This window comes from Macaca mulatta, chromosome 17 (genome assembly GCF_049350105.2).
Source record: "Macaca mulatta isolate MMU2019108-1 chromosome 17, T2T-MMU8v2.0, whole genome shotgun sequence".
Classification (NCBI taxonomy): Eukaryota; Metazoa; Chordata; class Mammalia; order Primates; family Cercopithecidae; genus Macaca; species Macaca mulatta.
The window spans coordinates 12,279,741-12,295,889 of record NC_133422.1 but is presented as its reverse complement, the minus strand read 5'-3'; the positions used below and the strand labels follow the sequence as shown (position 1 = coordinate 12,295,889).

Below are 16,149 nucleotides of genomic sequence, written 5' to 3'. Positions count from 1 at the left end.
TGTGTTAAATGGAGTAGTGGTTATCTTATTAAACTGGGACAATAAATATGGACTTGAATCTTTAAATGCTAGGCACCATTCTATGAAAATCTGTCTGCTTCATATTTATTATTAAAATAATCTAAATTAATTTTAGAACACCTAAAAATGGAAAACATCTCCAAAGTGTAATTCTTCTCTTTCTTACAGTGTGATAGTTCATTTGTTTAAGAAAACTATTCCCATTATTTGGGTACTCAGACATGTTTTTACTTAGGAGCTCTTTTCTCGCGAAATGTACTAGACTATGGTATTGGATGATAATTGAAAGAAGATAATCTCCCCATTCCTACAAATCAGAAATTTATTTGGTCAATAAAAACTTACTTTCTAGAACACAACTCCTTGGATGTGTGAGCGTATCAGACATTAGGAGAATAATTTTAATAATGTTTTGAATGGAAGATTTGATCATTATGATTAGAGACGGAGCAGTGGGAGATGGTAGTGTCTTGGTGCTAGCACCAAGCTAGCACTAATAGATGATGGCACCTATTTATGACCCAAATTCTAAATTTCTTTTGGTGTTTAGAGACATCTCCCAAATATGTATTTCCCCATAGTGATTATTCTAACTGACCTTTAGCATTCTGTCTGTCCTAGACATCTGTATAAATGTTTTCATTCTGTTGAACTTAGTGGTTTGAATTCTAACTCCTGAGAAAACTTCCATATCTTTGCATTTTGCTTCAGCCTTTTTTTCCCCATAGTGTATTGGGGAACAGGAGGTGTTTGGTTACATGAGTAGGTTCTTTAGTGGTGATTTGTGAGATTTTGGTGCACTCATCACCCAAGCAGTATACACTGCACCCTCTTTGTAGTCTTTTATCCCTCACCTCCTTCCCACCCTTTCCCCCTGAGTTTCCAGAGTTGCGTCATTCTTATGCCTGGGGATCCTCATAGCTTAGCTCCTGCTTGTGAGTGAGAACATATGATGTTTGGTTTTGCTTCAGCCTTTTAATTTTTTTTTTTTTTTTTTTTTTTTTGAGGCAGAGTCTTGCTCTGTCACCCAGGCTGTAGTGCAGTGGTGTGATCTTGGCTCACTGCAACCTCTGCCTCCCGGGTTTAAGCAGTTCTCTTCCTCAGCCTACTGAGTAGCTGGGATTATTATAGGCGCCTGCCACCACACTCCACTAATTTTTGTATTTTGAGTAGAGATGGGGTTTCACCATCTTGGCCAGGCTGGTCTTGAACTCCTGACCTTGTGATCCACCCAGCTTGGCCTCCCAAAGTGCTAGGATTATAGGTGTGAGCCACCATGCCCGGCCTTTTTCTTTTCTTTCTTTTTTTTTTTTTCTTGAGACATAGTCTTACTCTCTTGCCCAAGCTGGAGTGCTGTGGCGTGATCTTGGCTCATGACAACCTCCACTTCACAAGGTTCAAGCAATTCTTGTGACTCAGCCTCCCAAGAGTAGCTGGGACTACACGCGCACACCACCAAGTCTGGCTGATTTTTGTATTTTTAGTAGAGACAGGGTTTTACCATTTTGGCCAGGGTGGTCTTGAACTCCTGACCTCAGGTGATCCACCCCCCCTTGGCCTTTCAAAGTGCTGGGATTGCAGACCTGAGCCACTGCACCTGGCCTTAGTTTTTTAAATTTATCAAGGGTTCTTAATTATTTTTCTTCTCTCGTATATCTCAGAGATATACATACTCCTGTCATTAACAGTGGCTTCTTGTGACAGTGATTCTTTTTTTTTTTTTTGAGATGGAATCTTGCTCTGTCGCCCAGGTTGGAATGCAGTGGTACGATTTCGGCTCACTGCACCCTCTGCCTCCAGGGTTCAAGCGATTCTTCTGCCTCAGCCTCCTGAGTAGCTGGGACTACAGGCGCACACTACCACGCCCAGCTAATTTTTGTATTTTTAGTAGAGATGGGGTTTCACCATATTGGCCAGGTTGGTCTTGAAATCCTGACCTCGTGATCCTCCCGCCTTGGCCTCCCAAAGTGCTGGCATTACAGGTGTGAGCCACTGCGCCCAGCCTTGTGACAGTGATTCTTATCTCTTGGTAGAAAAGATGGCATTTGGATGGGAGATAATAGTTTAGAAAAGTTCCATTCTACCGCAACTCCCAATTTGAAGCCGTATTCTAAGAAATATCCACAAAGTCAGTTGAACTATGATTTTTAGCTACTTGGTATATAAAGTTTTGCTGGTAAGTAATGACTTAAATCTATAACTTTTCAAAAACATGAGCCTTGTTTCAAAAGCATTATTTGTACATTGTAGAAAATTAGAAAATACAGATAATCATCTGCAGTAACTTTCCCAAAAAAGAGAAGATACAGACAAAATATTAAATGAAAATATTCTTACCACCTACAGGTGACCACTTTTAATATCTCCATAAATCTTCCCCAATTCTTTTGACCTAAATAGGATTATATTTAACTATTGTCTTGTTAACTTGCCATTTTCATTTAATAATCTCCATCCTTCCGTGTCAAAATAATTTTTCACCTCTTCTCTTAGTCTATATTCAGATGTAAATTGTTCATCTCTTATATTTCCCGTAAGTGAAAGTTAGTTCTAGACTTGAAAGCTTTATTAGCTGTAAGTTCAGCAAAATGCCCTTCAGAGCCAGTTTGTCAAAGCTAGCATCCAGTCTGGAGAATACACCTGGCGTATGGTTCTGTCCTTTAATTCCCTTTCAATCTAGTGGAGTTCTTTTTTCATGACACTGACTGAAGAGATTGCATAGTTTCGGTTTTAAGTAAAGAGATGTAGTACATTTCTTAACAATAAATGTTTAACTTTTATTTTGTGTATTTTAACCTAATCTGTTTTTTTTATTTTTAAATTTATATTTTATTTCAGCGAAACAAGCTATCGATCAGGGAAGATCTCCAGTTATAATAGATAACACTAATATACAAGCTTGGGAAATGAAGCCATATGTGGAAGTGGTAAATATGAAATATGAGAAAGTTTTTATTTTTTATTGTCAATTTTTTCACATTCTAAAATTTGGGCTGGTTTGATCTTGATTATTAAAACATTTGTCCTTTGTTTTCTAAAAAGGTTTATTGGTTTGCTTAGTTTTTTAAAAAATTGTAAATGATGTTTTTTTAAGGAACATGTTCATCTTGTTAATTTTTTTTGTTTGTTTTTTTGAGATGGAGTCTTGCTCTGTCGCCCAGGCTGGAGTGCAGTGGCACCATCTTGACTCACTGCAACCTCCGCCTCCCCAGTTCAAGTGATTCTCCTGCCTCAGCCTCCTGAGTAGCTGGGATTACAGGCGCCTGCCCCTATGCCCAGCTAATTTTTATAGTTTTAGTAGAGAGAGGGTTTCACCATATTGGCCAGGCTGGTCTCGAACTCCTGAGCTCAGGCAATCTGCCGTCCTTGGCCTCCCAAAGTGCTGGGATTACAGGCGTGAGCCACCATGCCCAGCCTCATCTTGTTAGTTTTGAGTTTCCTTGAGAATAGTAATCAAAATTTATCCAGTTAAGTAGTCTTAACTTTTATAAACCGTATTATTTTGTAAAGCATCATTTTTCTTGGTCGAGCAAGTTCATAGTATTGTTGAAATGAAATTTATCCATCTGCCTTCTTTTTACTTTAAGAAGTACTTCTCTGGGTTTTTTTCCTTTCCTTTGTGTAGGCCATAGGAAAAGGATACAGAGTAGAGTTTCATGAACCTGAAACTTGGTGGAAATTTGATCCTGAAGAATTAGAAAAGTAAGACACTCGAATTTTTATTGAATCCTTAACTTTTCTTCTTTCTTTTGTGATTTCCAACATCATTTCACAGTTTATTGAATACAAGTGTAGGTTCAGGAAACTGATGGTAAAATGTGAGGATCTTTTTTCTCTGGTTTTTGGCTAGGCCACTTCTCTGCATTGTCCTTCCACCTTCATCTCCTACCCATTTTAGGTCCCATCAGCTTTTTACTTTGTGCTTTCATGTTGCTCCTACTTTTCTGTCTTTTCAACTGCGGGACCATAATGCTATACCAAGATCCTTGGAAACAATGTGTTTTGGAATTTAGGTTTTAGCGATTTTAGAAAGGTAGTGTAGTACATAGATACCTAATCTTAACTCCCTTTTCAGAGTTTGAGGGAGCATGTTATAATCAAACATCTTAATATTTCTGCAGCAAATCATGACTATTCAATTCAAGTAAATGACAAAGAATCAGCATAATGTAAAGTCAGTTCTCATTAAGTTGTGCTGCCAAATGTGTATGATCTGGTTAGAGTTTGCTGCCAAATGAGTCAGTGGAGAACTGAGTTTTCACAGCTTACCAGATTTCAGTATTTGTGGTGAGAGATTGTGGACTTCTATTATTTTCAGTCCTACTCTTCCATTTGTACCTACGTTTACCTTTTCCCTTCATATCACAGCGTTTCCTGACTGTTACTCCTTTTTTTTTTTGAGATGGAATCTCGCTCTGTTGCCCAGGCTGGAGTGCAGTGGCGTGATCTTGGCTCACTGCAAGCGCCACCTCCTGGGTTCACGCCATTCTCCTGCCTCAGCCTCCCGAGTAGCTGGGACTACAGGCACCCGCTACCACGCCCAGCTAATTTTTTGTATTTTTAGTAGAGACGGAGTTTGACTGTGTTAGCCAGGATGGTCTAGATCTCCTGACCTCGTGAGCCACCACGCCTGGCCTTTTTTTTTTTTTTTTTTTTTACTTCTAGTCTCTTCCTTGTCCCCACCTCCTGACATCTATTTTTAGGTAACAACTTTATTGTGATATAATTCACATACCCTTACAATTCACCTGTTTAATTGCATACAATTCAGTGTTTTTCTGTATATTCACAGAGATGTACAGCCTTCACCCATCTTTTTTTTAAACCAATTTTTCCCCACCTACCTCAGTTTGCTTCAAGCTGTTACTCTGTGTATGGGGTCAAACTAATTTATTTCCCTCTTGCCTTTCATTCCTTTGGCTACTTTCTCTTTCTCATTTGTATGCTGTGTGTTCGTGTATAGATAGGTAAACAGATTTATTAGTGTTAATATCTGGTATTTTTTGCCTGCCTAGGTGTGTGTGTGTATCACACCTGAAGTGAAAGAGACAGAAGCTTAAAAATTAAAAGTATTTGAGTAATGCTGAATAAATGAATGATAAAATGCTATGCAGTTACGGCTTCATTACATTTTTGAGGAATTGTTAAAATTTATTATTTTCTTATTATAAATTCACCTTTATATAACAAAGCCATGTTAGCTGATATCTGGTGTAGTTTAATTTTTTAGAAGAATTGATTGAATCATAAGTCTTCACATCTTACGGATTTAATCTTTTTTTTTTTTTTTTTAAATATATTTTGAGACAAGGTCCACTACTGTCACCCAGGCTGGAGTACAGTAGTGATCTGTTTTTATTTTTTTCAGACAGAGTCTCATTTTGTTGCCCAGGCTGGAGTGCAGTGGGGCAATCTCAGCTTACTTCTGCCTCCCAGGTTCAAGCGATTCTCCTGCCTCAACCTCCCGAGTAGCTGGGCATACAGGCGCCTGCCACCATGCCTGGCTGTTTTTTGTATTTTTAGTAAAGATGGGGTTTCACCATGTTGGTTAGGCTGGTCTCGAACTCCTGACCTCAAGCAGTCCACCCGCCCTGGCCTCCCAAAAGTGCTGGGATTATGGGTGTGAGCCACTGCACCCGGCTTGTAGTGATGATCTTGGCTCACTACAACCTCTGCCTCCTGGGCTCAAGCAATCTACCCACCTTGGGAGTAACTGGGACTACAAGTGTACACCACCATGCCCAGCTAATTTTTGTATTTATATGTATTTTTTTGGTAGAGAGAGGATTTCACCATATTGCCCATACTGGGCTCTTGAACTCCTGGGCTCAAGCGATCGGCCGGCCTCAGCCTCCCAAAGTGCTGGGATTACAGGTGTGAGTCCCTGCACCCAGCCAGATTTAGTCACATCTTGCCAATTTTCAACTTCATCTCATTTTTTTTCCTACCTTTTTTGCTTTTTCTTCTTATCTTGAATGTAGACATCAGCTTTGAAAAGTAAACATTTCTGGCCTTTTTTCGAGATAAGTAAATTGGCATTTGTACATATAGAATGATAAATGTAAAATATGTTTTCTGTATGTTTTGTCATGTCCAGGTCAAGTTACAGGAAACTATGAGGGTAAAATAAGTTGTCAGAAGTTCTTTGAGGGTCCAGAATAAATTTTAAACCACTTTTTAGTGTTATATAACCTCACATACAGAAAAATACATAAATATAAATATATAATTTAACAAAGTTCTTACAAGATCAGCACACGTTTAGCTATCATTTACGTCATGGGAGCATTACCAGCACCTCAGAAGCTCTTTGCATTCCTCTTCCCAGTCACAGTTACCTTTTATTTTCTAAAGGTAACCATTGTTTTGCCTGGGTAATTGTAATCTTTCTTTTCTTTAAAGTTTTGCCATAATATCTTTGACCTTAATATCATAGTTTAGGGGGCAGGGGCAAGGTTAAAAAAAATACCATACCTTAGTTTTGCCTTTTATCAAACCTTTATATTACTTATGTATAAGACATATATATATATATATATGGAATCATATAGTTTATATTCATTGTGTCTAATTTATTTTACTCAACATTATGTTTGTAAGAGATGTTCAAATTGTGTCTCTGATGTTAATTTGGTGTTGATAATAAATTTTAAAAATGTGGTACGAACTGTCATTAATAAGTTCTAAAAAGTGATGTTTTACTTCTACTTTCGTAAGTCCTAGAAGTCCACTCAATCTTTCTGTAATTCTTAAAACAGTATCTCATAATCTTTAATTTTGTTACTAACAAGGGGATATAGTCAGCAGGCTTAGTGCATAAATAGGTAGTTCTATGTGAAGAGGATGTAATTAACATTTTTCTGTGATATATGGAATCCTTTTACCTTTTTAAAGTATTGATAAAAGCATTGAGTTTTTAATCTTTTTACGTAAAATGTGGACAGATGAAACATATATTGTTTATTTGCAAAATATTGTTTAGAATTTGTATACTTTTTTTCTAAAACAGTTAATCTCTAAGCCTGTACATTCTGCAACAAAGATTTATAATCCTTTTCTTTTTTGTTAGGAGGAATAAACATGGTGTGTCTCGAAAGAAGATTGCTCAGATGTTGGATCGTTATGAATATCAAATGTCCATTTCTATTGTAATGAATTCAGTGGAACCATCACACAAAAGCACACAAAGACCTCCTCCTCCACAGGGGAGACAGAGGTGGGGAGGCTCTCTTGACTCACATAATCATGTCTGTGTCACAAATAATAATTAAATTAGCTATTTTCAGCTAACACATTTGTTGTTGCACTTGAAAGAGTTAGTGAGCCTGTCTTGGAGTTTAAATAGTTTCAAATAAAAAAAGGCTACATTGCCTCACAAAGGATTTTCCCAGCAAGTTGTTTAATTTCCCAGCAAATTGTTAAAGTGTAAATAAAAATTAAATGAAATTGTATTTTAAATGTTTTTATATTCTCTTGTTGTAATGCTTTTGACTGTTATGAAAACTCCTGAGTAGTAGAATGGTGGGTAGGAGCTAGGATGTTTTTCTACAATCGAATTTTAAACTAACTTTATCTATTTTATAGATACTATTGAACAGTTTTTTAATAGTTCGTACCTAACTCTAACTTTTCATAAAACTTTAATGTTTTTCCTTCACTACCTTAAATATGCAAGAAATACTAACTTGTTATAGGGCATCTTAACTGTTTTCTCTATCATTAGGTAAAATTATATTTCAACTGATTGATCTGTGTGACAAAATTATTTCTTAGCTATAATCAGCACATCACTTACTTCAAACAAAATTCCCCAGCAATAGTAGTAGGTATATCAATCACCTGGGGAGTTTTCTTCATAATATACATATTCATCTTGTAACGCATACATAGTCATCATCCTCCTTCTCAACCCATCTTCCTAACCCCACATGCTTGCCAGTTCTTGAAGGGATAAAGTGATTCTAATAATGTTTCACTTCTCTCTGTTGAATTTAATGTGATATAATTCTAGTATAAAAATATTTTGGACAGTTGTTTAACATTGGTCCTAAGTGGATTTGTACTGTCGAATATCTTCTAGTGCTGATTTTTCTGTAGAGCAAACCATATTTCTTTCACTGGATAGCTTTCTTTATTAGATGTGTTTCTTCACTTAAGATTAAAAACTGAGATGGAATTCATTTCAGAGGTCTTGTCATTCATCCCCTGCCTTCAAACCAAGCTTTACCTCTACTAACCTAGATAATTAAGCATTTCTCTTTGCAACATGAGGGAAAAAACACTACTACCTCTCTTAATACCATTGTTCCCAATGTCTTATGAAAAATATTTCTTCAATAGTTTTGATTTACAAAACCGCCAGCTAATTAGAATGCTGTTTAAAAAAATTAAGCATTATAATTCTTTATATGTTTTACATAATATTTTGTGGCCTTTAAGCTTTCTCCTAAACCATCGCATCTTGAATCCCATAGTATTTCTTTGTTTTAAAACCTTTTACTATTCCTTTCAACTTTAAATATTCTCTCCATGTTTATATTACTTTTTAAGTTGTGAGGCCAAAAACTAGATTCAGTGCTATCAACAAGGTCTTTGTTAAATTGCCTTTAGTGAAATAAGAATATGGTTTTTATTTGTACTATTCAGTGCTGTTAATTGAATGAATATTACTTTTATCTTGTTTAATACGTGTTTGTATGTATTTGTTCATCTTAACTAAATACGATGTAAGAATATGCTAATTCATGTTTTGTGTGTAAATGTATATTATATACATATACACATCTTCATCTATGTTTTCATACTTTTATTTCAGAGTAATACTTGTTAGTATTTGCACTTGTGTTTCTAAGTATTTTATTCTATAGATTAGCGCAGTTTGAAAATTGTACAAAAGGATTTCATTTTGGGACAGGTGAAACAACTCTTAGGTAGACTATGTATCCCTTTCCCTCTGTCTTCATAAACTTAAGAGTAATAGTACTATAAATTTAGTTTTTTGGCCTGGCGCAGTGGCTAATGCCTGTAATCCAGCATTTTGGGAGGCCAAGGTGGGTAGATCATCTGAGGTTAGGAGTTTGAGACCAGCCTGTCCAACACAGTGAAACCCCATCTCTACTAAAAATACAAAAAATAGCTGGGTGTGGTGGTGTGTGCCTGTAATCCCAGCTACTTGGGAGGCTGAGCGGAGAATCACTTGAACCTGGGAGGCAAAGTTTGTAGTGAGCTGAGATTGCGCCACTTGCCCTCTAGCCTGTGAGACAGAGTGAGACTCCATCTCAAAAACAAAAAAACAAATTAGTTTTTTAAAATAACTTTTAATCAAATTTATTTTCAGAAAGTAGAGGATTGCCTTTGGGAGAAACATTATGAGGAAATATGTTCATATTAAGTTTATTTATTTTAATAAATTTCCAGATTTTATTTTAGACTTCATCTTCTAGTTCCAACTACTAAATAATAATCATTTAGAGATCATATGTCATTACCAATTAATTTTTTTACACTATAATGTTAGTGAGACGGCTACTGTTGCATTACGAGGTCCAAATAAATAAATAAATCTTACTGAGGCAGGAAAACTAACATTCTTACTCAGAATTAAACAAACAAGGTCTTGTCCTGCTACATGTGCTGGATGCAGTGTGGTGGCATGACCATAGCTCGCTGTAACCTTGAACTCCTAGGCTCAAGGGGTCCTCCTTTCTCAGCATCCCAAGTAGCTGGGACTTCAAGCATGCACCGCCACACCTGGCTTGTTTTGCATTAAAAAAAAATTTTTTTTTTATGGAGATGGGGTCTTGCCATGTTGCCCAAACTGGTTTTGTACTCCTGGCCTCAAGTGATGCTCACAAAGTGCTGAGTTTACGGCATGAGCTACTGCACTAGCTTTAGTGGGGTTTTTTTTTGTTTTTTTGTTTTTTTTTTTTGAGGCAGATTCTTGCTCTGTCTCCCAGACTGGAGTACAGTGGCACGATCTTGGCTCACTGCAACCTCCCCTTCCCGGGTTCAAGCGATTCTCCTGCCTCAGCCTCCCCAGTAGCTGGGATTACAGGCGCGTGCCACCATACCCAGATAATTTTTGTATTTTTAGTAGAGACGGTGTTTCACCATGTTGGCCAGGCTGGTCTAGAACTCCTGACCCCAAGTGGTCTGCCTGCCCCCCAAAGCAGTGGGTGGGATTACAGGCGTGAACTGCCACACCTGGCCTAGTTGGTTTTTTTAAGGTGAAAAAATAGTAGTTTTCCTAAACATTGTGGCTGATTTTAATTTAAAACAGAATGGAGGAATGAATATGTAGTGGAAATACTAAAATCACTATTTAAAGTCATTGCTTGGTATTTAAAAATCTATAAAAATGTGAAATTTACAATTTTTCATCAAAATTCTATTCAGCCAGTCTTTTTTGGGGGGCGGGGTTAAGAGAGGAGGTCTCTTTCTATTGTATAGACTGGACTTGAACTGGTCTCAAGTAATCCTCCTGCCTCAGCTTACCTAGTAGCTGGGATTACAGGCACCAGCCAGATACAGTGTTAGTGGAATAGACCCCTTCTGCTATACCCCATTCTAACCATCTCCATCACAAAGAATTAAAGTAGACATTAATCATATTTAACTTAGTTAAGTAGAATACAACTTCTAGTTTGGTTCAATAAGATTAAATTATATTTAGTTGTTCTTTTGTTCCATGGGTAGTGTAAAAGTTACTTTTTTGTGGTAAATGAATATATAGTTTTTTATGTTTCATAATTTTAGTAAAAATTCTTGTGTGGTATTTAAGTTGAACTTTTGGTACTGCTTTTTAACCAGGTAATCTTTATTTTCAGTATTTATCTTTGTAAAAGATAATGTTAGCTTTTTCGTATTTTTGTTTTAAAAGTACGATTATTTACAAAAGATTGAACTTTTTTAATTGTTGTAGTGAGTGATTTAAGTATTTTGAACTTTGCTTATCTCTTGTCCAATTAATATAGATTCTGGAATTTTCCAGTTTTACATATAGATAAGTTTTGAAAGTTTATGATTTAAGAGGATATGAAATGTTTGTATTGGCTATACTTGAATATTTTTATTGCAAAAATGTCTGATTTTTGTGAGACTGGTTTTCTAAGTATTTATAAAGAAAATTGCTGGTGGTCTCTTTGGAAAATGTAGAGGAAATGTAGTTGTGTGTTTTAGTGCCTTGACCAGATAGACTTGCCAGTCTTTATTGAAGTTTAATGTATTCTGATATGAATATAATAACTAATAAGGGCTAAAGTTGTATTTTTTTTCTTAAGATTTGCAATCCACGTTGAACAGTGTCTTAGTCTATAATCATAACCAAGTCTTAGCTTATGATTCAGAATAAATAATTCAGAACATTCAGAATGAATAATTTGGTGGCAGCAGAAGGAGTAAGTTAAGTTGGTGATTTTTAGAGTTAAGTTTTAGGAGCTACAATTTTTATAAATTAAAATTTTTCCTATTAAAGTTGTCAGCTCTATCTTTGTAAATTTTCTGAGGAGAGATTGTATTAAGGGATTAATGAACGTTTGGTGATAAGATTGGCATGCAAATCTTTATTTTTAAAGTTAAGGTATCATTAAAACAGTTGGCTTCCCTGTATGTATACTGTATTTTCTTCTTACACTATCCTTAGGATGGTAAGAAGTAGTATTAAATTTCTTGAAATAGATCCTAAAAATACAGGGATTAGTGATTGTCTTATGTGTCGTTTTGATTCCTTTTTTACTTTGCAAAGCAGTATTTAGATTGATTCAATTTAGTTGATTCAAATTGCCAAATATGTTAAGCGTAAGTTTTCACTTTTGCATGGTTTGTAAGTTTCAGAGCAAACCTTGAAAAGCTAATAATTATGATTGTCTGCAACTAAGTTCAGAAAACATTGTAAAAGAATGGTTAAAATTTACTCTCAATAATTTAGACTACATTGAGTGGTGTAATTTTTGTAATAGAATATACATGTGTGTAAGCAGTAATTTGGAATATCTCCTACAGAAATTCTTAATATATTATCACTCTTTATGCACAAGAACAAGAAGAAGGAGTAGCACAAATAACTGAAAAGAGAGTCTCAAGAGTAAATAGTTACTAATTCCAGTAGCTAAGCTGTGTGTGTTGAAAAGTTTTGACTTTTTATACATCCAATAGAAATTCATTTAATCATTCATAATCTTTTTCTTCCTTCTCCTTCTGACAAATTTTTGCTCTGTGAAAAATAACCCTGTCACATTCCAGTTGTGATAATTGTAATAATTACACATTATAATTCACTTCCTAAAATGGAATATGTTAACTTTAATAAGTTCTCTTAAATTTCAGTGTGGAAAAAAATAGATTATTTTTCTGTAGCACGGACACAGGCGTAGTCTGATTCCTAATCTCAAAACTAGACACAATTGCATTAGCAATTGGTGAGTAACTGAAGACTTCACATGGAAGTGTTGGTTTGGTTTTTAATATTTCCATTTCCTTTTTTTTTTTTTTGTAATTGAACTACTTTTTGTAAATCAATGGGAAGATTGAAATATTTTGAGAGGAGCTGTTGGGTTTGCCTCTAAGTTTTGCTAGTAACTAAGGGAAAAAGAATAATGTGGTTATTTGTGGTTGAAATTGTGTTTTAGTAGAGTCCATTAAAATATACTTTATTATTTGGATTATTTTCTTATTTTTCAGTTGTAACTGTTTTCAGATGATACATGTAAAATTAAAGTTTTATTCTTGGTGTTAATTTACAATTGGTAATTATAATTATACAGCTTTCAGAATGTCTCTTCATTTTTTTTTTTTCGGTTTTTCTTAATCTTAAAAATCGTATTTCTTTTTCTTTCATAGTCTTTTCTTGTATACATGTTTTCTTTCATTCTCTTCGTTTTTTGCTCAGCTATCCTCCTGTAACCTCATAATATTTTTATGAAGATCATGGGATGGTAAGTGACTGGCAAAGCTGGAGATAATATCTTTTTCCCTCCTGTATTCTACTGAACTTGTTGTTCCTTCTGAGCCTTACTTAACCAAGTTAAACTTACAGACCACCAGCTCTGCATTTAGTTTCCTGACCCTGTGGGTTAGGTAGAATTTAGATACGAAAATGGCTGGAAAGATTTATAAAAATCTATTGTGTTAATCATTGGTGGGGAATCCATAACATGGCATGGAACTTGAATGTACAGATTTGAGAAAAAATATTTACATTAACTTAATTATATGATGATGGATGTTAATTGATAAGCACTAGGTTGAAATTCACTGTTACAGAATTCACTATTATGTCATGATTGCTGGTTGCCCTTAACTGAATGATTTTGAAGGAAAGCTGATAACTATTTTGCGTTAAATTTTTACAAGTGGTTCCTTATATGATGCAGTGCTGCTGCAACAAACAGTAGGAATTTTGTAGCAAAAAGTCTTAATATCCATTTAAATAACTGCTGTTTATTTAATGCCCATCAGTGCTAGGGCCCCATCTAAATGTGATTGTTACAGTCTCTAAATTTTCACAATTCTACAATGGTTTTAGAAAGAGAAAACAATTTAGGTTAAACAACTTATCCAAAATGATTTCTCTAGAAAGAGATAAAACTGTGATTCAAATCTATGTTAGACATTTATCTACTGTAACCCTGTATTATTTTTAAACCACATAGTTATCCCTTTTTTTTTTTTTGATTTAGTGTTTTTCCAAGATTAAAAAGAAATTCCAGTGAAGAGTTGATTCCATCTTTATGGTATCTTTATTTTATAAGGTTATAAGGTATGTTGATTTATCACGGAAGTTGAATGAATAAATCTTTAAGTGGCCATTTAGAATTCTGTTTTTAAAAGTCAAAATTGAAAAGAGTTGGGCTGGGCACAATGGCTTACACCTGTAATTCCAGCACTTTGGGAGGCCAGGGCAGGTGAATCACCTGAGGTGAGGAGTTCGAGACCAGCCTGGCCAACATGGTGAAACCCTGTCTCTACTGGAAATAGAAAAATTAGCCGGGTGTGGTGGCATGTGCCTGTAATCCCAGCTACTTGGGAGGCTGAGGTAGGAGAATCGCTTGAACCTGGGTGGCGGAGGTTGCAGTGAGCTGAGATTGTGCCATGCACTCCAGCCTAAGTGGACAGAGTGAGACTCCGTCTCAAAAAAAAAAAAAAAAAAAAAAAGGAAAGAGTTTATACTATTTGATGTTTAAATGTTTTCTGTAAATTAAACATCCATACACTTAATCATATTTCAGGAACATTTTTTTCCATTGAATTATTTACATATACTGTTGTGCTTTAAGGTTTTAAATTAATTTTAATATTTGATTATTGTAATTAGCATTTGAAATGTATAGTGTTCAATAAATGGATTGTTACATTATGTAAGTTGGGTTTTTTTTACCCTAATTAATTTTCAGGTAGTATTTCCTAAAATAAGTCAATACTACTTGTAAGTGGTTTTACTTATTTTTCTTTTATGTCCACTTACTGCTTAAGTATGTTAGTAGTAGATATCTTGGAAGTTACATAAATTTTCTGAATATTTGAAGAATTAAAGGAGCTTTTTCTCTATAGGAACTTTTTTATTCTTTTATGATATTTTAAATTAATTTTCTAAAAACACTAAAAGAAACAATTACTTAAGTTTCCTTTGTAAATAATTTAAATTTTCCAAGGGAAATCTTGAAGTATAGAATTCTTACTGTTGTGTATTTGCTTTATTTTGTTTTAGTCAACTTAAAAAAATGGAAGAACTGGGTCTTGTTTGGTTTCTCTTAATTCCTTAAGAGTAGTTTGTGTTTTTTCTTCATTGTTCTAAATGTTAAACTAGAATTGGAGTTTTTGTTTAGAATAGAAAAGACTTCATGAAAGAAGAAATGTGCTTGGTTTTATGAATAGATTAACATAGTTTTCAGTTCAGGAAACTAGTAAGCAGTACTTAAGGGTATTGAGATTTTTGGTATATAGTTCAGTGTAACCCTTGGCAGAGATACAGTTAAGACATTTATCTAGAATATTAGTAAATTGAAGTGTTTATAGGAAATGTGATAGGAGATATGGGCTAGACATTTTGAAAATTAAAACCAGGGATCTTGTTATCTTGGGATCACTACTGTGTCCTAGGAGCTTTATCCTTTACTAAGAATCAGTAACTGTTTATTGGATATTAGGCACAGTCTTCTCCCGGAAACAGTCAACAAACTTTTGATTCAAAGGAAGCAGTAATCAAAGAAGAGCAACATTACAGGGCAGTTTGTAATAAAAGTTGAATATCCCTATCTGAAATGCTTGAGACCAGAAGTGTTTTGGAGTTCAGATTTTCTTTTGGATTTTGGAATATTTGCAGAATACATACTGATTGAGCATATCTAACCTGAAAATCTAACGTGCTCCAGTGAACATTTTCTTTGAGCATCATGTCAGTGCTCAAAAAGTTCAGGATTTTGGAGCTTCTTGGATTATGAGTGCTCAACCTGTATAGGAAATGTGGACATGGAGCATGAGTTAGTTATATTTGATACTTGCTGAGGAAAGGATGTCCAGACCACCAAAGAAGAAGGATCACCCATTTAACTTGGTGTATCCAATGCCATATCAGAGCCTTTTCTTCCATTTTAACCTCACCAGTAGTCTTTATTTAGATTTGTGGTTTATGATCAATAAATTAAATCCTAGAATACAGATTAGTAGAGCAGAGTTGAGCCTTTTCATTATTTCTTTTAAGGTTCTTTTCAGATTGTGTTCTAGTTTTTTGCTTTAACAGTTTACAGAAGAATTTCTAGACTATCTGAGAAGAATACTCCAGGTATTTGTCCCAGTCTTAAAGTGATTCAACAAAAAGTTCATAATCACTTTTTAGAACCCTTTTTCCAAAGAACTGTAATCCTATGTGTAACTTAAAAAAAGAAAACATACAAATGCTTGCATCTTTTTTCACATATTTATCTGTATTCAGCAATCAAGAATAGCTGGTACTAATGCATATCTTCACATGATTTTTCATTATTTATCTGAAAATAATATATATTGGGTCATTATTTGGCTCTTCAACCTCAGTAACTCAGTAACTTTCTTTTGGTTATTTTGTTGACCTGTTTTGGACGCTTTTCAAAATATTCATAGCATGATTTTAGTGGGAAGAACACATTATTATGA

At 34.9% G+C, this 16,149-nt stretch overlaps 1 protein-coding gene and 2 long non-coding RNA genes across 23 annotated transcripts in view; 2 read left to right on the top strand and 1 right to left on the bottom strand.

Moving 5' to 3' along the window:
* The window catches only part of N4BP2L2 (NEDD4 binding protein 2 like 2), a 96,236-nt gene that overhangs the window by 15,254 nt on the left and 64,833 nt on the right, over positions 1 to 16,149 (top strand). For 9 of the 21 annotated variants that reach the window (XM_077974190.1, XM_077974192.1, XM_077974189.1 and 6 more), the window contains 3 exons: positions 2,860 to 2,948; positions 3,647 to 3,723; positions 7,091 to 7,237. The exons of 2 other annotated variants lie outside the window; for them this stretch is intronic. In XM_077974190.1, coding sequence (XP_077830316.1) covers positions 2,860 to 2,948; positions 3,647 to 3,723; positions 7,091 to 7,237 — 313 coding nt within the window. Of the gene's footprint in view, positions 1 to 2,859; positions 2,949 to 3,646; positions 3,724 to 7,090; positions 8,202 to 16,149 lie in introns of those variants that run through there. 10 more of the 21 variants (XM_077974195.1, XM_077974186.1, XM_077974185.1 and 7 more) reach the window with 7 other exon arrangements.
* LOC144336255 (uncharacterized) lies at positions 993 to 2,096 on the top strand. Its single transcript, XR_013407877.1, has 2 exons — positions 993 to 1,201; positions 1,515 to 2,096. It is a non-coding gene; the product is annotated as an uncharacterized LOC144336255 (long non-coding RNA).
* Positions 995 to 4,720, bottom strand: LOC144336257 (uncharacterized). Its single transcript, XR_013407879.1, has 2 exons — positions 4,560 to 4,720; positions 995 to 1,172 (listed from the first exon to the last, which is right to left on the bottom strand). It is a non-coding gene; the product is annotated as an uncharacterized LOC144336257 (long non-coding RNA).